Source organism: Hakea prostrata, chromosome 1 (assembly GCF_041222555.1).
Source record: "Hakea prostrata isolate BN-2017 chromosome 1, UWA_Hpros_2, whole genome shotgun sequence".
In the NCBI taxonomy this organism is placed as follows: domain Eukaryota; kingdom Viridiplantae; phylum Streptophyta; class Magnoliopsida; order Proteales; family Proteaceae; genus Hakea; species Hakea prostrata.
In genome coordinates, this window is record NC_142600.1 from 76,107,549 (window position 1) to 76,129,845 (window position 22,297).

The 22,297-nt window shown below is 35.5% G+C and overlaps 1 protein-coding gene across 5 annotated transcripts; it reads left to right on the top strand.

Moving 5' to 3' along the window:
- The first annotated feature begins 4,180 nt into the window (after positions 1 to 4,180).
- HCF208 (chaperone (DUF2930)) lies at positions 4,181 to 10,467 on the top strand. 5 transcript variants are annotated; one of them, XM_089142460.1, is made up of 8 exons: positions 4,181 to 4,428; positions 4,518 to 4,633; positions 4,750 to 4,821; positions 6,557 to 6,700; positions 6,923 to 7,076; positions 8,525 to 8,780; positions 9,510 to 9,659; positions 9,795 to 10,467. In XM_089142460.1, the coding sequence occupies exons 1-6, from the start codon at positions 4,188 to 4,190 to the stop codon at positions 8,740 to 8,742; spliced, it is 945 nt and encodes a 314-aa protein (XP_088998586.1). In that variant the 5' UTR covers positions 4,181 to 4,187; the 3' UTR covers positions 8,743 to 8,780; positions 9,510 to 9,659; positions 9,795 to 10,467. The 5 variants fall into 5 exon arrangements, with proteins under 5 accessions (XP_088998586.1, XP_088998584.1, XP_088998587.1 ...); XM_089142458.1 differs by having other exon boundaries at positions 9,819 to 10,466; XM_089142461.1 differs by having other exon boundaries at positions 8,534 to 8,780; positions 9,819 to 10,466.
- The last annotated feature ends 11,830 nt before the right edge of the window (positions 10,468 to 22,297 follow it).

Here is a 22,297-nt window from a genome sequence, read left to right on the forward strand (position 1 = left end):
TAAAGGAGATTTAATCCAATGCTAGAACTCCAAGAACTGTTGGGAAATCTACAATAAACCTTCAAATTAGGTATATCTCTGAATGTTCTTCTTCCATGTATAACTTAAGTTTGGTGAAGTTTGGAGTTAGGAACGATTGGATTTGGAATTAAAATGAGGAATAAGCAATGGGGTCTATGAAAATGGGGGATTGTAGGCTAATCTCCTCCCCATAGAGGCCATGAGGAGCCCTAAAATTTTGTAATAACAGCAAGAAATAACCCAAGACCAAGTTTAGAGTCATAGACCAATTATTATAAAATAATCTTGCATGCCAATGTTTTTATACTCGATCAAAATTTCTCTGCATTTCACTAAACTTCACTACATTGAGCTTCCTCCGCAAGCTCGTCATCAACAGTTTTGCTAATCTCTCTACGGCCACTGATTCCTGTTGATCTTTTACGGATTCTTCCTCTTCCACCAAAGACATCATCCGTTTCGTTAATCGGCAATACAGTTCATCATTCTCGCGATAGACTACTTCGAAGCAACATGGGTACTTCATGAGCCAATTGAGAGCTTTACCCTGTCGATCAAGTGACTTGAATTTCTTCTGGATGAACTGGACTTGGAGCGACCTGGTTTGGGCATGGAAGAATAATGTTCTTAATCTGGTTGTTCACGATACAACGACGGTTCCGAGAAAGAGCAGACTCGAGTGCTGGGTCCTTCTTCATTGACCACAAAGAAAAACTGCGGTACAGACATAAATATGATGATAGAGTTGAAGTTTTAGGGTTTCGAACCTTAATGCTGATAACAATTCCACCAGCTTCCATTTTCGGTCTTATGATGGTTTTACCTTCCGTGAAGATGAAGACTGGGAGAGGGTGAGATTCTGATGAAAGCCACCAACGCTTGCTTGCGGTTTTATGTATCAGACTATCATAGGTCTATTGCTGACTTGAATCTTTTGATATCGCGGGGAGCAGCGTTACCCGGCACTCCGGCAGGGTCCGCCGCCACTTCAGTTCTCTAGTCTTCTACCCATGGTACACTGTGTTGGTGACATAGGGCGATATATCGCCATGTCGTTGGGGGCGACACGACTCCCCTCAACGACACGATATTTACAATATATTAGCGATATATCGCCGACACAGGTGTAAATATATCGCTACATTTGCATATATAACAGTGTTTCATTCGTTTTTCGGGGATTTTTCGTTCGATTTTTGCCAAAGTGACATGGGACCCCATGTCCGTCGACAACAATACGTGAAGCATGAGCCATACTCAACATAATTGTATAATGAATTGTAAACTTTAGTACATCTATTTACTAGTTGTGTATTTGTTTTCTGTTTACATATTTACATTAGTTTATATGAATTTTCCAAACTTCCAATTTTGCCCGCATATAGCCGGATATCTGCTAATTAGATTAGGTGATGCATGTTTTAGGTCAAAATAACACTCTCAATGTGTTTATTGGCCTCAAACTAGGTTACACGTCAAATTTCAGGTCAAAATGACCTGAAATACCCTTCGAAACAGGGGCCATCGAACCCCTGCCAAAAGTCGGCTAACATCTGGCGACATGTAGCCCGAGTCACCGTGTCACCATGGTCCGACACGGCGACATGGACCGACATGTCGGACCATGCTTCTACCAAGGTGCGAAATATCGCTAGATATCGCCTGGGCTATATGGCGAAATCTCGGCCCAAAAATAGCTAGTTTTGGACTCCCATTTCAAAGGTATTTTTGATCATTTTGAGTCCAAATTTGGTGCATATTCTAATTTGATGCCAATATTTGGTAAATTTGAATTATTTTCTATAAATTCTTCTATTTAAATTTTCCTTCCTAGTCATATTTAACATGTTACCTTCGGAGGCCTAAATCATTTGGACATAATTGAAATGATCACCTATTCACCTTGAAGATTCTATTACAAAATCTCTTCATAACTTAAATTGTTTCCATAAATTATTTTATTTACATACTCTACCTTAACCACATTTGGCACGATGACTTTTGAGGCTTAAATCTCTAGAATATAATTGGTAAGATTGCTCATTAATCTTGAAGATTTTACTATAAAATGTCTTCTTAATTTGAATTATTTTCATAAATTATTTTATATAGATTATCCTCCCTAATCACATTTAGCACATTAACTTTTGAGTATTGAATCATTGGGACATAATTGGTAAAATTGTCCATTGATCCTAAAGATTTAACTGTAGAATCGCGAAAGAAATTGCCTAAAAATCGCAAGAAATTGGCAAAATATCGATATTTTACCGATATATTGTGATATATCACGATAACTAACGATAAATATCGAGATATCGCAAATATCTCAGCGATGTCTCGTCATGTCGAGGTTCGGAGTCGGTTTCAGTTCACCATGAACCCAAACCGCCAAATTAAAAGGTGGGGTCAACTTTTTTGACAAAAAGAAGAGTGAGGCAAGCATGTCATCCCTCAATCCTCATTAATTGATTTATGAGTTACCCAACTTACCACACAACCATGTGTGTAGTTACAAAAGCCCAACGTAATGTTTGATTTTTTTTTACTTTTTATTTTTAATTTAAAAAGCTAGTCATTCCTCATTCTTTCATTTCTTTAGTTCTTCTCATTTTTTCTTGCAGACGCAGAATCGCAGCCTCGCAACAGGGCGTTTCTATTCCACGATGAGATCAGAGATGAAACAACAAACCTTCGGAGTCGTGTTTGGCACGTCTACACTTCTCTCTACACAGATTCTGAAATCACCGAAGCCGGCAATGAACTACTTTTGGCTTTACCTACTTTTGGGTTCTCCGATCTCTAGATTCCCATGGCGAAAAACCATCACAAACAAGGCAAGAAGAAAGACGTAAGTTAAGATTGAAGGGTCTCCTACGAGTTGACGGAGTCTCTGATTGTGATTCCTCATCCGGCATCAAAGAACATGGAATTTCATGAAAAATCGCTGATTCGACAATAAAATGGTGAGATATCATTGAGATAGGGTTCTCCAATCTCCGACTTCCCATAGCCAAAAAGCATCACGAACAAGGCAAGGAGAAAGACGAAAGTTAAGATCGAAGGGTCTCCAGTGAGTTAACGGAGTCTCTAATTGTGATTCCTCATCCAACAGCGAAGAACATGAAATTTCATGAAAAATTGCCGATTCGACGATCAAATGGCAAGATATCGCCGATATCTCAGCGAGGTCTCGCCAGTTCGCAGTTCACTCTTGGTTTCAGTTCACCATGAACCGAAACCATCAAAATTCAGCGAAATATCGTTGAATTTCGCCAATATTGCGTACCTTGGCTGCAGGTCCCTTGAGTTCATACTTTTATAATAGTAGTATGATAGTATGATACTATGATTGAGAGAGACTCTTCATATTCCTTTAGTTGTTAATGGTTTATTTGAAAAACAAGAAAAGGAAATTTTGAGAATTAAATTGATTCAAATAATTTCAAGAATTTTAATTGATCATTATAGACATCTTTATTACTAATACAAAGGTCTAATTGATTGAATATAGAGATGCATTGGAGAGAAACGAAATGTAGTCACGTCCCTTGAGTTCATATTTTTATAATAGTAGTATGATAAAATATGACTAGTTCATGCTATTTTAATAGTAGTATGATCGTATGATGTAAGAGAGAATAAACTAAAAATGAAAACTTTTTTTTTTTTGTTCAAAAGCAATTTGAAACTTGTCAAGATTAATAATTTTATTTATATTATCATCAGATTGGTCACCAAGGTTGGGGCTCATAGGCCTAAAATATGGAGGGGAATTCTTATCCTGTTAATTTTTTTATTATGGATGTGTGATATATGTTCAATATAATATCTAAGGGTTGAGATTAAATTCGAGAGGGAGTGGGGGTGGAGAAGATGTAAAGGAATGAATGTTCGAATCCAAAACTTTAATGGTTTTACTGTCTCTATATACAGGCTATCATCACTATGCTGGGGAGTACAATTTTTTTTTTTTTGGGTACATCTACCCGAGCTTAATAATTGAGGATTATTCAAGTATCGTGACATTAGGCTATATTAGGGTGTCAATTGGTTGATTTTTGATCCAATAGGGGTTGGTTTGAACCGTTTTGGGTAATCTACTTGGTTCAGTCTTTCAGCGGTTTATGGCTCGGGACTCGGGAGGTCAGGTGCTCGCACCAGGTATGAGTAAGGCACAGCGCAAGACATCGCTTCACTATCCACAACAGGTGGGGGAGATGGGGAGTGTCTCTTTAAATCCGTTAATTCCGTTAAGTTTGCTGCCAAGACCTCGCGCTAAGAACAGCTTTGCTGCAAGTACGAAAAGAACTAGAAGAAAGAAGGATCCAACAGTCTCTGCTCGTCTGGGAGATTCCGAAGAACAAAAGCAACAGTTAAACCTTTCAGTTCTTCGTTTTACACTTGGTGGGTACAGATTTTATCTACTTTACCTGGAAATTGGAAGCCAGCTCCGACGATTCTTATTGTTGTAGGTTTTGTTGTTTGGGTTTTAGGAATTCCTGGGTTTGACGAATCCTACCTACCCAGATGGATTGGCTACGGTTTCGGTTCGCTGCTTTTCTTAAATCATTTTGTGGGATCGGGGTCATACATCACTGCGGCGCAGTTAGTAAGATAATAATAATATTTTCTTGTTCAGTCTGGAATTGGTGAATGTTTTGAGCGGTTTCTGTTAATCATTTAGTTGATTGTAGTTGGTCTTGGGTTCTTACTGTTGTTGTGCAGAGATCGGAAGCCCTTGGTGTTTCTCTGGCGGCATTCTCGGTTGCCCTTCCCTACTTGGGAAAATTTCTGAAGGTATATTATAAACTAAATCTGCTTCACATTTTTCCCTCTTGCTACCCAAAAGGCAATATTATACACTGGAATTTTTGTTGGATTGAATGAGTCTACAAAGGTATTTAACATCATGAATCAAAAGAACGATTCTTTTTTATTTTCCTTTCTTGGGGGTTTCTCCTGTTAGGTGCGTACCCAAAATTTCCTTGATATTGCTTGTTGTGTAGCACTGTGATTGGAACCATTTAGTATCTCACTGTTTGTGGAGGAGAACGGAGTGAGTTTCATGTTGTATGATGGGGAACTTAAGGTGGAGGGTTTTTGTTAGAGCAAACACCAAGAAATGACGAACTGAACTAGAAACAAAATGAAAAGAATACAGAGATTTTACATGGTTCACATAGCAATGCAATTTATTAAGTCCATAGGTGGAGAAGAAGAACTTTCCATTATGTAGAAGAAGAAAAGAATGGTGATCTCTCAACCAATTGCCACAATGACATGACAGAAACTCTAATCCAAAACCCTAAGAAAAAAATCCCAAATCTCTCAATAACTTTGTAGGTGAACATAAGGTATATATTATGTGTGTGTGTGTATATATATATATATATATGTACACACACACACTTTAATCGGGTAAACGCATCGATCCATTCGATCGCATCACTATGCCCCTTCACCTTCACCATAAACCGAGAACAGTGATGGGCTATTGGTCCAAGTCTTTGCTTCTATCGCAGATCTCCCAAATCAAGTCATTTAGGTTGCCACCCAAAATATGTCGATGCTAGTCCATTGTGGAAGTTAGGTACAAGAATTCAGGTCACAACATAACAAATTTTTTTTTAAAGAAATACTTATTATGCCTTCTTAGGTAATTTGGCAAAAAATGCAAAGTATGGTGGATTTTTTTGGAGTTTTCACCCCTTTATTTGGAGAAACTACTTGAGACTCTCATGATGGAAAATTTTTTTTGCACCATTACTATTGGGAACTATGCTTTTCTATGAAGCGACAAGACCGAAAATTTTGCAAAACCTGTGATATTTTGGTTGAAATCCTTCATGAAATCTCAGTCATTACTTTGAACCATAATTTTGGCAACAAAAATCAGATTTTACCCCTTCAGCATGGGAACATCTTTCAATAGGTATGACTCATTATTTCTCCTTTCAGGAGTTTAGACGTGGCTTTCTTTCTCTTTCTGTTGTTTATATTTTCCCTCAATTGCAGGAAATCTGAAAAAATATACATGCTTATGACCCACAATAAATGTTCTCCATCCTATTTTCTAGGTTTTGTGTTTATGATCCATAAGGAGCACATTCTGAGCAATGTAGGTAGGACACAGACACTGATAAGTGATTGGGTTATTGATGTCCTATAACAATGTGGGGTTCCTGCCATGAAGTTTAAGGGGATCTATATGGGGAATTGGGGAACTGAATAGTTAATATTGGTGGTTGAAGAACTTATGGGATGTTAAACATAATGGTTGTTGTGTAGGACATACATGGGATGCCCAACAAGTGACTCCTTGAAAATTCAAATCTATGTTCTGTTGGTTCAGGTTATTGACTTAGAAAAAATGGATCAGAGAAGTATGATGTAATCTATTTTGTAAACTGGAATGCCAGATTGATCTCCCACTTCTCAGAACTCCACTGAGGTTGCAGAGACTTTTCTTACCTCAAATGTTAGAAATTTGATTTACCACCAATGGGCAACTGAAAGCTTGGACTTCATGCAGGGTGCTACTCTGGCAGATCAGTCAACTCTACCTGAAGGCAACAAGCAGATATTTATAATGTCTGAGAATCTCTCAGACATACAAAAGGAAGATTTAGCATGGGCAACATACATTATGCTGCGCAATACAAACACCATGTCGGTGGTATTATCCTAACCCAACACCTTCCAAATTGAGAATGATTTACACATGACTGCTGCCTTTTTGACAGACTTGGTTGTTTTATCTAAGAATTTATGAATAACATGGACTCTTGATGGTCTTGGTTCAAGCATTACTATTTGATTGTTATTGATATTTTGACCAGTGGTTTCATGTAGAACCTACCCATTTAAATTTGTTGTTGTTTTTTCCCCTTTTTTCCAGCTTATATCTGTTGGAGATGCTTTGTGTGTGCGTGGCTATTGGGGAGCACCTGAAGATGTATCAAAAGCTAGTGATCTTGACTGGTTTGAGATTAAGATTCAACAAATTGGCTTTTCTGATCTAAAGGACACACTCTATTTTCCACGGACCTCGGGTAGAGTTCAAACCTTCTCGTAATTGTTCAAGCATAAGCAAGTATGGCTCCCATTGGATTGTGCTAGTGTTCTCTCCTGAGTTATTTTTTCTTTAACATATTTGATTATACATCAAAACAGAAATTACAAGTTGTTCTACAGTGGCATGTTGGATAATTTTTTTGGGGTAAAGCATGTTTGAATGATTCTCTCACAATAAACATATGTTTTCGGGAAGTCTCTGTAATTTGGAGTATTGGTGCCAGTTTATAGGGTTCTTCAAAATATAGGGGATACTCTTGGCATGCTTGGCAACTTTTTTGTTCCATTAATGTGATTCCACCCATGGAACACTGTAGGATTCTTTTTTAAAAGTTTAAATTGGATCTTCTAATGGTTATACTATTCCCTAGGTGCTAGGCACATGCAAGGGAGGAAGATTTTCCACTCTCCTCAGAGATGCATGCCATAGTTTATATCAATTCATAAAGTCCTCATGACCTCAAAATGATAGATTACACTAAATATGAAGGAGAACTCTCCTATTCAACTGCCAATCCAAGAGCATTTGGCTTCTGAATACTTTTTTATTTTTTAAAATCTTCTATGAACTGCATAAGTCTTCCAGCCCATAAAACTGAGGTTGTTCTTAAAATATCTTTTGGTTTCTGTCTGTTCACATTTCATATCAGAACTGCTTCTCTTCTCTGTATGAGAAGCAGGTCCTTTCTAGCTCTGCAAATTCCTTGGTTTTTTTGGTAAAACAGCTCTGCAAATTCTATTCCAAAAAACTGGTGATTCTGCATATGTTCTATTCGCAAAGAACAAAATAACCTCACAATGACAGCTGCCAGATGTTGCCAAATGTGCATTCTATCACTATATTCTACCTGCAATATCAACTGGGATTGAAATGCTTGGAGAGAAAGTAAAATCTGGAGATGTAGCATGCTTTCTTTGCTAGAATATGCAAGATATTCACATCTCACTATTTTTTTTGGTAGTCTTTGCTTACTTTTTCTATTTTGAGCTGGGACAGCCAAGAACTTGCATTGTTCCTTTTGACCTTGTAATTCTGCTTTTGAAACCATAGTTTAATTGTTCCCAAGTGGGGAATCACCTGAGCTTGACACTTGGATCCTTTGTTTTTGTGAAGTGAGAGATCTTTTCATATAGAGGTCTCGGAAGCCCAATCTAGATGATGTTATAGTTGGTTAGTTGATATGGTCATTATGTATGGGATTTACTTGTTTTTCTGTTAGAAGGTGTAGTCCAAAAACAAAAATATTCCAGGCTAATTACCTGGGTGACCAGAACTCGATTTTATGCTGATTGATGAGTCTCAGCTACTCTGGCAGTAGTTTACCTATAAGATGTTATTACGTGGTTGCAGCCTGCATTTTCAGACTGCTTCCGGGGGGCTAATACCAGATGTTACCCCCTTAGCTAATAAGATGTTATTAAATAGTGATTGCAGATTCTGCATTTTCAGAGATGCTTCCGAGAGGAACTCAATCTCTTCTTGTACAACCAGTGCTTGGAACTCCTAAACTAGGTATTGATGAGACAAAGGAAAATGTTGGGGGGTTCATCCTATTGGCTTCTAGCATGAGTTATGCATACAGTGACCGAGACAGAGCCTGGATAGGAGCTATCTCAAACAAATTCAGCATGGATTCATGGTGAATCACTATACTATCTTAATGTGCACCAGATCAATCAAGGTGTTCTTTTTTATTTTATTTTTCAAAATATATTTTGATAAGTTCTCTTTTTTAAATTCTTGGTATATCATTATGGTGGAATTCAAATTGTGGCTACTTGGAAAGAGCTGATGTTTTCTTCTGTTTGCACTGACACCTTGTGGACACCCCTATTGCCTTCTCAAAGATAGTTTAAATTTAACTTGTTGTAACTTGCCTTGAAGAATGCAAAGTTGAATAGATTGCTAATGTGGTTAAGTGTTAATTTTATGCTTGAGAAGAATCAATTTCATAAATTGCTGCCATAACAGAAAATGGAAGGTGGGAGCAAACTGAAGATTTGTGCATGCTAACATATCTGAACATCAAAATTTTCTTTTTAATGCAAAAGATAATGTGAAAAAGTTAATGGTAGAATGCCCATATCCTAGAATTGAAATGTGACTTTTCAAATGGTGATGCTCATACATGTTCATTTACCAAAGAGTGTGATTTGCTAAACTATTTAGTACATTTGGAATTGGATATGTATGGTTGGGCAGTATTTTGCTCATTCCTGGAATTTTAATGACTTTGCTAACTGTTTGTTATGAAATGGTGCAAATTCTTTGGATTTTATCACTGGAATTCCACACTTTTCTGGTGCCTTCCCCTCCTCCATCTCCTCAAGCCCCATTTGTTACCTCAGGAACTACATTTATTAGAAGATGAAGTATTCTGCATAAAATTTCTCATTAACTATAAATGCAGGTTAAAAGAAATGTTGGGGTAGAATTACATTCAGATTTAGTTTCCTTTCCCAGAATGAGAGCTAGGCAGAGAACAAGATTTTAAGTAGCAATCAGTTACACGTTGGTTGTGCATCCAGCAGAAAAGCCTAATGGAAGTTTCAAAATCAAGGTAAGATCTTCAGATTTGGCAACACAAGCTTTAGTTCCTGAGAAGATTCTTATTCTCCCAGATTTGTTTTGTCCTTTACCTTGACTGCAAGCAAGTAACAGTGCACTTTTTCTAAATCTAACTCTTTCCTGTTAGTTCATTTTTTACATCCATGTGCAGTGAAATGGATAGTTCAGAGAATCATGATGGAGTTAGAAAATGTCATGCTCGTAGCGGCAATGTACTTTCATCTGTTGAAGCCCAAGAATTTAATCTCTTGTTGTACCGTCTTCTCGTCAATTAGAAGGGTTTGAAGAAGATTTGGGTTGCCACAGAAACTTCTCCAAGCGATGTCAAACCCTTAAAATTTGTTGGTCAATCAGGATTCTGAGGAACTGAAGGAAGGAGAAAGATTGAAGTCACTGGTTACCTTAAAGACTGCACTACATTTCTGATACCAGGATTGAGCTTGGCATAAGGTATTTTACAGCATTGTCATATTGTGCTTGATAGAGTAAACCCAGTTTAGAGTTGGATAAAGACTATATTAATACAAGAACTGGTCCAAGTGCATGAACATTCTTAAAATGCACCTCTGAAGCCCAGAGAAGTGATCTGTTGTGCTAATGAGATGTTATAATGCACAAACAAGCTTTGTCACATTTTCTTGTACTCATTTCTTGGGTTTTTATTTATTTTTTAATTTGGGTTTAATCTATTGTTCATTTACTAATTTGCTTGTTGATGATGAAATGGCCAAATTGCTTAAGCCTCGCAATTGGATTGTAATATTATCCGGATCCAGTTTGATTCCGAATAAAATGATAAAATGAGGACCTGTATGATGACCCATGGAAATCCAGCTTTTTATGTTTCATGCTAAGGGAAGGATTCTTTGACTGACGGATGGGTATTTTCGACCTTTCCTTCTACCCAAATGAAAAAAAAAAAAAAAAAAAAACGTTAGAACATTTCCCTTACCAAAAAAAGGGGTTAGAACTTTTCCCAAAATATTCCACCCAATTTTTTTTTGCATAAAAGCTACTCACATTCTTTTTGGGTGAAGAAAGCTCTTCACGTACGTTTAATTGTAATATTAGCCTTTGTGATTGACACTTTGGTCGAATCGAAAGAAAATCAGAATGAATATGGAAAAATATCATCTGTTGTGCACAATTCTTTGCTGTACACAATTCCCAACGAATTTTTGTTTCTTTTTTAGAGTATTTTTTTTGGGGAGAATCTTCATTAATTTAGGGCAAAAGCCAAGGTTGAAGAACTCAACCAAGGAGAAGAGAGAGGCCAAAATGTCGAGCCTTTAATCGACACTGCCTTCCGGGCTAGGTCATGAGCAATAGCGTTGCCCGATCTAGGAATTACAACAAACTTATAATCCAAAATATAGGACTTTAATGTGTTGATATCCACAATGATAGGGGCCAGCTCTAAATTAACAAGATGGGCTGGTTGCTGAAGAACTTGATCAGCTCAGCACAATCAGAGGTGAATAGAACTTGATAGAGATGGAAAACTGGATTTTATGCAGAGATAAGTACTAGATCAATACTGGAATTCAGACAACAAAGTAGCAATTTCAGACCATTGACTATTAACAGGTTCAGCAACTAATTGGCATGGAGATACAGAATTTTCTATAAAAAAAATTAAAAAAGAAGAAGAAGTATGCTTCATATTTGGAGTTGAAGAAGGAATTATAATTTTTTTACAAGAATAGAATATGAGGATATAGCCAGACTTCTCCCCAATCAGAGGTGAAGGAACTTGATCAGCTCAGCACAATCAGAGGTGAATAGAACTTTTTCAAAACATTCTCCCAGGGTGTCTAACATGGCTGTTCTTAGAGCCAAGGCTTCACCAACTATTGCTGAGCCAAAGGATTCATTTTTTGAGACCGTCTTAAGAACGAGCCCATCAGCACTATAGACCACGAAGCCCAGGTCCATTTGTCTTGTTCGATGCCTAAATGCAGCATCACACAAAGCAAGTTTCTAGTCTGATGGTATGGGAGGTAAATGATACGAATTTCTTGTAAGCTTTGTAACCTGTGCAGGACTCATTGCGTCAAGACCGTGAACCTTCAAGAATTTTCGTAATGTGCTAGGGCTCGATTCACAACCTCCATTGGAGACCTGTTACCCAACTTACAGAGAATATCGTTTCGAGCTAGCCATAGCTCCCAAATGAGAAAGAAATTTAAGCTGATAAATTTTCGAGCCTCCCATTTATCTGTTGGCTTACTGTGTAAGAGTCCTTTTAGCCAATCTGGTATATAGAGCTGCTCAAGCAACGGCGGACGGTAGACGAGGGGACAGAGGAATCAAATCCTTCTTGCGAAATTGCAGTTGAGGAAAAAATGTCATGCAGTTTCTTCTTTGTCACAGCCTCTTGGACATGTATATTCACCTCTAATCTTCCTTCTTCGAAGGTTATCTCCTGTCTGTATGCCTTCGTCGGATCTTTTTGAAAGTAACAACCTATAATAATGGTAGTTGGTCCATAAAATTTAATAGTCTGGCCTACCAACTAATACTTGTTTCTCGACCTTAAGGATCCACAAATATTTTAATTATGTTTGTCGATATTGTGAATTAAATCCTGAAGACTGAAAAATCAGGGAAAATAAGGAAAATATATGATTATTTTCAACAAGAAAAATTAAGAGGTCTTTGGTTTTTATGGTGAGTGATCAATGTTTACCTTGTCATCAAAAGATAAAATTAAAAAACAAATGTGTAGTCAACTTTTTATATTTTTATCATGTAAATAATAAATACTGTAAGATACGGTATTGCATTATGTTGAACAGCTCAATAAAAAATAATTGTACTTGTGAATGATTAATGGTGAAATCCACTTTATTAGTAATTGCCAATTAAATTTAATATGCTAGTGTGCACCTAGCACAAGAGGCTCCTGCCACCGTGGGGTCTGGGGTAGGCCATAATGTACATGGCCGGACCCCTGTTTCACAGGGAGGCTCTTTCTTGAGTCTCAAACCAAGACTCTTTGGACTCTACCTTCAGCCTCCTCCTAATATAGCATGCATCATACAGTATTCCTTTTGGAAGTCCAAGAATGTACGGTGATGCACTAAAGAAATATGTAGCTGTCCTTTTGATCTTGTTATGGCTTTCTCTTTTCAATGAGATGTAGGGGAGGTTCTTAAACAACTTTTTTTTTTTGTTCTTTACAAGTTATTCATTGTAAAGTATGATTTATTTCTTCTTACCAAATTCAATAGTTCAATGCTAATCAATGGCATGCTTCTATATGCCAAGAGTTCAATTTGTGATTCCCCCTGTCCCTATATGTAGAAGCTCCCTTGTACTAAAAAGAAAAAGGAAAAAAACTAAACTTTTTACCAGCTGCCTCCCTTCAGCATGGATATCCAATGACAAAGGTCACCTCACCTGAGATTGGTCTAAGGATTTAGTTGCAGGAAATCTTGAGAACCTTGTAGATCAAGTTCATCTAAATCTAACTTAAACCCTTTAATGTAACCTATAGTCAATGTCACTGATACAAGGTACACAACAAAAGATAATAGAGCTGAAATCACAAAGTAAATGTGTCTTCAACCACTAAAGATGAAGAGCCCAGTCTAGGTTATGGATAGCTAACTGTTCAATGTCCAAGGAGATACAGGAAGGGAGTCCATACTCTTCAAATACATGAGTTCATATACACAGTGAAGAAGTGCCACATGAAATTTTAATAACTCCCACAAATCCAATTTAAAGTAGGGGCACAGTCAAAATAGTGACACCAATGGCATTTCTCATACGCATTAACGCCAAAAAATATCATTCCCAGCGCAATGGAGAAACTGCAAATGTTAAAACAGCTGAAGTAAATGAGAAATCCCAAATCATCACTGGAACAATGCAATGTCATTCAAATTTTAATTTAACTCAGTAGAAATATTTACAAACAACAAAGAATTATTTATATTTCAATTAGTAGAACTTATCCAACAGTGAGTAAGATTTGTGAGACCCGCCGCAATTTTTTTTGGTATGGGTTGTATTTAGAAACTTCACTAACTTCGGCTTGACCATTGGCCCACTCCACCCAGCCAGGCTGAGGTCGGAGCAGTAGGATGAAACCCAAGGAGGATTCATGTTAGGAATCCACCGATAGGTGCCAATCGATCTACACCGGGAACAAGTCTCGTGGCTAAGTTGACAATTGTCATGAATAAATCTGACGAGAATACAAATACCTGTAGCAAGCCTTTCACAAATCTTTGCATAAACCCAACCTTGATTATCAATTATAGAATAGTGCAAGATTTTTCTTTTTCCTTGTCATTCAGAAGCATGACACTAGGAGTGTTATCTTGTTTCTAGAATGTGTCCAGTTAACAACAGCTTATGAAATAATGGCTCCAAGAAGTCTAAACACGGTACCAGAGGCACCACTAGAGACGCTACTGGTAATAAAAATGGAGGAAAAAAATGCTTCCTCCAACTCTTGATATGAGGTAGATGACCCCAATTTGTACTACCAAATTTATTAAAAGTGAGTGCTCAACTTAGAGTATTAGACCAAAACAACTGATCTACTACATTTAAAAAAATAACACAATTCTAACGCTAGAAAATCTTACCAAAACCAAATTGCTGGTCGGGTTCAATTCTAGCGAAAAGCAGACTATATGTGTTCATTAGTAGATGAACAACACTCGAGTGGAGATACAGGAGAGAAGTCTCCATACTTGATGTCCATTGACCACTTTATTCCAATTAAAGTCTCCCAAGTTATCCAGTCTGGAAACACAAAGATTAGTGTTGCTTTGGATGGAAATTTGAATCAAATTGAAATGATATTAGCATTACATTCTAATCTAAGAGAAAAAAGTTCTTTGTATTTGTTCCCTTAATCATTGAACATCTCAAGAATTATATGAATACATATGTCTTCCTTTAGAAAGATAAATTGTGTTTTTTATTTGCAAAACATAATATAATTAAAAAAATAAGATTCAAACATGAAAAATATTTGAAGGGCTATGATCAATTTTATGATTGAAAAATAAAAAAATAACTTAAAGGTTTTATGTTTGACATATACTTACAAATTAGTTTTCTCCAATGTTTCAGTCTTTGCATTAGAAAACTTATTGTTAAAATTCATTTTCATATCGTTCTCCTCACTTACATTTAGAATGATAAGGTGAGGTAAAGAAAGGAAACAATGCAAAGGGAGACAATATTGGACTTAGTTTGTACTTAGAACAATATTGCATGCTAATAGTACATGTAAATTACATGACTATCGCTCATAATTAAATGTCTTCTAATTTTTGTTTTAGCAACACTTAACTTGCATTTCGTGAAGAAAAAATAGTTACTATTTGAGTTTTTTGACGTGTGGGTCCCTTTAGTGGACCATAAACTAGTTGGGTTCCCTAGTGCAATATATTACGTGTGGGTCCCAACAAAGCTAACATTATTAGTCATTGTTAAGTATATTCAAATTTCAAACGTGAAAGGACCAAAGTGCCTCTTAGGCTAGTTAATACATTGTATTAATATATCATATCATACTATCATACTATTTTATTATAAAAGTATGAACTCATGGAAGATAGCTATAATTTTTTTCTTCAAAATACCCCTAAACTTTTACTAAAATGATACAATTAATTATGTCCAAGACTGTAATTTAACACTCATAAATATAATTAGGGATAATTACTATTGGCCTCCTGTACTTTGATTTTATTACTATTGTATCTCCTGTACTTTTCAAAATTACTAATCCAACCTTTAACTTTGTCTACAATTATTATTGCCCCCTTACTGTTAAGTTCTGTTAGTTTACTGATGATGTGGCATCTTTATATTTTCTAAAAAACCCCAAAATACCCTTATATTTATCTCTTTACTTATTTACCCTTTTGTCATTATAATCCATTTTACTCTAAAAAAAAAAATTAAAAAATTAAAAAAAACCAAATAAAGAAATAATGATTGATTAAAACTCAAATGGAAACCGAAGAGGAAGGAAAATCAATTCAACTCAAATTGGAAATTTAATATCACCTAAAATATTTTCAAAACAAATGAAGTTTAGTGAAGGTGGAAAACCAAATTGGATTTGGATTTTTTTCATTTCTTTAATTCAAAATAAATGAAGTTTAGTGAAGGTGGGAAACCAAATCGGATTTGGATTTTGCCCATTTCATTAATTCAAAATAAATGAAATTTAGGGTAAAATTAACATTTAATATGGTTTTTATAAATGAGGATAGCATCATCTTTTGATTTCTTAATTTTAATGAAGGACAAATTAGACATTACATATCAAACTTAACGGCTACTTAACACCATTATAAGGAAGGGGGCAACAGTAATTTCGTAAAGAACAAGGTTTTATTAGTAATAAAATCAAATTACAGGGGCAACCAGTAATTATCCCATATAATTAATATAATATTTTTGATTAATTCAAAAGTTTTACTTGAAAATGCCAAACTTTTGAAGCCTCTTAGTTGGCCCATTGAAAGAAAAAAAGAAATAAATAAATAAATAAATAAAAATAAATAAATAAAACCCACCAAAATCATTGATATTCATTTAATTAAAATCGTTATATATAAAATGATGAAAACAAACCTTTGACTTTCATTTGACACTTTTAAAATTTACAAAGTTGAAATAATAGATCACCAATAATAAATTCATTCACCTTCTGATTGTCCATGTAGAAATCTATCTTCTCCTAACTCTTTGCCTTCTTATGAAAAAGCTTTCCCTTCTTATAAAAAAAATAAAACGATGCCCATGTCAAATTTTAATAAAAATTAATTTCAAAAGTTAATTAAATACACTCAACAAAACTAGTTGGACACTTTCCAGAAATTCATTTTACGGATCAATCAAAATTGGTAGCTGAACTCCCACACCTGTTAGACAGAATGGTGGGGAAGAAGAAGAAGCAGCAGCAGAAGGAAGAGAGGCTAATTGTGCTTAATTGAACTGGGAAGCTCGAGCACTCTTCAATCACTGCAGACCTGAATCTAGAAAGAGATGTTTCATCTCTTCAAAGCTGACTTTATGGAGGAACTTGCTGTTGTAACACATTTGATAACCATTCAAAGCATCTATGGGTTCTATTCGGTATTCGCAAGGCATCTCATGTCCATTGGCATCCCCAATTCCTTCCTTATCATCTATAGAAACATTGCCACTTCCATTCTTCTCTTTCCTTTATCCTTTTCTTTTGAAAGGTTAGTGTTTGCATGTTCACTTTAACCAATTACCCTCTCTCTCTCTCTGGAAACCTTCATCGTTATTAACTAAGGAATTAACTATAAATGCAGGTTAAAAGAATGTTGGACTAGAATTACATTCACATTTAGTTTCCTTTCCCAGAATGAGAGCTAGGTATGAGAACAAGATTTTAAGTAGCAATCAGTTACACGTTGATTGTGCATCCAGCAGAAAAGCCTAATGGAAGTTTCAAAATCAAGGTAAGATCTTCAGATTTAGCAACACAAGCTTTAGTTCCTGAGAAGGTACTTATTCTCCCAGATTTGTTTTGTCCTTCACTTTGAAAATGTCATGCTTGTAGCGGCGAAGTACTTTCATCTGTTGAAGCCCAAGCATTTAATCTCTTGTTGTACTGTCTTCTCGTCAATTAGAAGGGGTTGAAGAAGATTTGAGTCGCTGCAGAAACTTCTCCAAGCAATGTCAAACCCTTAAAACTTGTTGGTCAATCAGGATTGAGGAAGTGAAGGAAGGAGAAAAATTGAAATCACTGGTTACCTTAAAAGACTGCACTACATTTCTGATACCAGGATTGAGCTTGGCATAAGGTATTTTACAGCATTGTCATATTGTGCTTGATAGAGTAAACCCAGTTTAGAGTTGGATAAATACTATATTAATACAGGAACTGGTCCAAGTGCATGAACATTCTTAAAATGCACCTCTGAAGCCTAGAGAAGTGATCAGTTGTGCTAATGAGATGTAATAATGCAACAAGCTCTGTTAAATTTCATATTTCCAGCTTTTTATGTTTCTTGCTTCAAGAAACAAAAATTGGTTAAAACCAATTTGACAAAACTGCTTTGTTGTGTTTTTTTGCAACATAAATTGACATCCTAAGTATAAGAATCTTGTTAAAACCATCTTATATTGTGATAGAATTTTTCCATTTGTTGCTTCTTAAATTTTGATGATAGGAAATGTTTTGACTCTTTTATCTTCTATATCTTGGTGACCAAATTTTTTTTTTCATTTTTAAAGAAACCCTAGCCCTTTCCTTTGCAAGAAGGACTCTTGTTCTTCATCTTTTCTTATCTCTAATTATTATGTTAAAATGCTTCCTAATATTGTCTCTGCTTTTAAAAATAAGTTTTATCAAATGCCTATGAAAGTCCTTTTGCTTTTAAAAATACTTAAAATTGTTTTTAATGCTTTTCGAAACTGAAACAGAAACCGATAATGAGTTATTGAACTTGGTCTAAATGGCACGTCACATCCACAATAAAAAAAGTAACAACATAACAAATGATTCCTCACCCTCAACAATCTCTAATGATTGATTTACTTCTCACATTGTATACACAAGCACGAATCCCCGCCAATGCTTTTTCATCACGAAATTAGATAGAACCCACATTTGAATGATAATTAAAAAAAATTTGAAAAAATAGAACCATTAGTGAGTCTTGAATGGGTCTCACCCAATTTTGTGGTACGTGCTCCTCCAATGAGAATGTGATCCGAACTCTATAAACCCCACAATCATCTTCTTCTTATTCAAATCAGGCTTCTATAAGACAAATTTTCTTCATGTTTGTTTGATGAGATCTTCAATGTCAAATAATTTTATTCTTTTTATAAAAATAAATAAATTTATGGTTATAAAGTCACGATCCACCTACCAAAATGGATTTAAAAAAAAAATGCTACATGGGTCAGAAATTAAATTGAAGTCTAAATAAAATATGATCACGTGTTAAAATAGAACATTGAACTTTAGCATGGGCAATCCTGATCAGTTCTTGTTTCTCTTTTCATTTGTACATGTCAACAAAGTTGACAAGGAATTGATTCGTTTCCTTATTTTTCTGTTTTTTTTTGTTTCTTCCTGTTTTTTCTTTTCCAAAAGTACAAATAAGTGAAAGGGTAAATTATTCTGTGAGGGCATAACTCATAAAGATGCTTATTCCTGTAGTTTGAGGGCATAAGTCTCTCTCTCCCCTATTAAATTTGGTGAGTTCAAATGAGTCTTGATCTTTACCCAACAAAAAAAGAAGTTTTGATCCTTTATTTATTTATATAGAGACGAAAATTTTCAACTCACATATTGGATTTTTATGGAAGCTGAGGTTCATCCGAGCCAGCTTGCGTGCACCATGATTACATCCTCGGGGGCAGACGGCTGTTTGTAAGGATCAAACCCACGACCTCCCACTAAGAAGTATGAATTTCTACCATTCTACCAATCCTGTATTGGCAAGCATATTTGATTTTTGTTACTTGATTAACAATGTTAAACTCTATTTTAGCTAATTTACTAAAATTATAGAAGACCTTTGGCTTTGAAATTGGACATGTGCCAAAAACTCAACCGTATAAAACAGAAAATTCCTTTTTATGCGGGTACTGTTAATGATCAGGTTATCTACCTAGACCGACCACGGTTCAACCCAGTGAACTGGGCAGGTTCAAATGACAACAGTTCGACCATAGAGAATGAGTAAAGATCTTTACTCGCAGAGTCTGGATCGAACTCTTCAGCAAGGACTCTAGTCCGACTCTACTAGCATCACACAGGTACACAACCAAAAATCTATATAAAGGGGACAAAGGGCCAGAAGAAAGTAAGCAATTTTTGAGACTCTATTCCCTAGCATTGAAATTTGTCTATTTCTTCCCCGAGTCAAATTCTCACTAATTTGATCTTCGTAGGCTTTACTTGGCCGATCGAACACATTTATGCACGTTTGCGTGTTCGTGTGACAAGCAGGATTTTTGCATCAAAGGGTAGAGGATCCAAATTCCAAATAGATTGAATGGAAAAATAGCGAGCACTCATTGGGTGTTCTTGATTTGCATAACTTTCGTTGTAGAGCAAACCAGTATTTTTCCAAGGCTGATGAAGCAACCATGAACATATATGGATTCATTATTAAACTCTAAAAAATATAAAAAATGCTTAATTCGATCTGGTGAGACAGGAAAACATGAATATCTTCTCTAAATAAAGTCTGCATATTTTTATTATCAAGCTCTACCAAATTAATATATTTTTTTTAATTTTCAAATTTAGTTACAACAAACTTTTATTTAAAAAAAAACAAAAGAAGAAAAAACCTTTTATATCATAGTCACATTTATATGACCTTTAACAACATTAAATGAAAAAGTGGGTGGCTTGTCCACAAAACAAATAAGCTTACTACATTGATGACCAAACCCTTCTCACCCACTTTAAATCCTATAATAAATGTGAAAGGATATAGGTGAGATGTATGAATAATTCATAATACACAATTAATTATCTTAATGGGAGAGATTTGTGATTAATTTAAATTGTAAAATAATTAATAAAATAATAAAATCATTTACGTAGAGACAAACCGGTCCAACTACCGACCCGCCAAATCGTCCATGATCTATTTTCAAATACCTATTATTATTAGTCATATACGGTTAACAATTCAGTTACATCGTCTTTTTCGATCTACGTGGCAAGGTAGGTAGTAGGAGTCGATCCACGTCTTAGGTTTCGCCACGTGTACGGCGATGTCAGCTACTTACTCTTAAGTCTTTAAGTCTTGAAACTTTTTTTTTTTTTGGGTACGATTAAGTCTTGAAACTGAGTGTCGGTGGGTAGCGTAACGTTCAGTGTTGGTGCATCACCCATTCTGGAAGTTATTCAGCAAAATAGAAAATTACATTTATACTCCTTTATTTATAAACAATTACACTTACACCCATAAAATAGAAAATTACGTTTGACTTAGGGAAACTTTTTTTTTAAGTGAGTCACCACTTCTTTTTGTGTACTTTTTAGGAATGTGTTTAGAAAATTTTGTTTTATCAAGAATTCAAGATGTCTTGTATGAATATGAAAAATTTTAGGACCCATTTGATAACTCACAAAAAACAGTTTCTAATGTTATTGCTTTCAGAAATGTAAAATACTTGTTATTAAATAAAATTATTTTTTATGTATGATTTTTGTAAATTGAAATTTATGAAAATTTTTGTTTTGAAAAATACTTTTGAAGTCACAACTATTTTTTGTGGTATCTATCTTACAAAGCAAAATTAAGTGTGAGTTGGATTTAAGTGAAACAACTTTAGCAGGAATATTTGTGGAAACACTTAAAAAATGTTTAATTTTTCAGATTTTTAATGTTTTTCGATGCAGATCCATTGGTGAGTTAACAAACGGGTCCTTCAAGTTTTGCGGTTTAAATATGCCTTTTAGCAAATAAGGGTAATAACGTCTTATAAAAAAATTAACGTGTGCGTGCGTCTGCTATATTCTAGAGGAAAGAGTACTGGTTCACTTCTCGGAAGCTGAAGCTGTCTTCTTTTTAAAAGACAAAGCTGTCCCTTTCGTTCTTTTCTTTTTCATTCAATGTTTTAGCAGTGGGAGGAGTTTCAGATCTCGAGTGCGTGTGAAAAGTCACAGAAAGGAAAAATCATCGGAGAAGGAGGAGGAGACGGAGAAGGAGAAGGAGAAGGTAGAGAGAAGTTGAAATTACGAAATTGCCATTGACACAAGCTGGCAAGCTGGCAAGTTGGTCGCCATGTCCTTTCACCACTCTGATACGCAATGAAGATATATGACTTGACTTGCAAAAGACGGGAGGTCGTCTGAGAGAGGGATACAGTGGTCATTATAGAGATAGATCACCAACAAACCTGTCTTCAAGAGAACAAAAAGTAAAATACATACATGCAAGTAATCCCACAGATGGGGAACGATGACTTGACTGAGAATGAACAGGGAACTACTGGAGTGTTGTTTGGGCTTTTTGACCCATTCGTCAGTCCCATCTGCCAAACATTGGGTATCTTTTCAATCTTTCTTTTTTTTTTTTTTTTTGGTAGAAATATTTCTTTTTTTCTACTACATACAAAATTGATATGTTGAATTATTTTCAGTCATGATTTTTACTAATATAACTTGACTAAAGCCTAAAGGATGATTTACCTCAAAAAAAAAAAAAAAACTTGACTAAGGTGGAAAGTGCACATTTGCCATTCACATGTGTGTGAGCAGGGTAGATTTGAATTCTAGAAAAGGAGCCATACTTTTGAACTACATCTTTTACCAATGTGGTTATCCTCCCCAAAAGGAAAATATATTGTTGCTGTTAAAATTGCCTAAGTGGTTTGATCATTGGTCAAACCCTCCGGTTAGATAGATTATACTGGTATGATTTGGATGGGGCTTGAGGTTAACCTACAACTTGCAAAGAATCATAGAAAAGAATTAGGGCAAGTCGATCGGGATGATCGGTCCGCTGCTTCCAATGGTAAAGTTAGACAATAAGCAACACCGATAGTAAAATTACGAGTAAGTAATGAGAGGGTTTAAAGGTTTGAAAATGGTACCATTGCTTGGTCTTAATCTTAGGTATTTATAATCACTGTTAGCGTTTA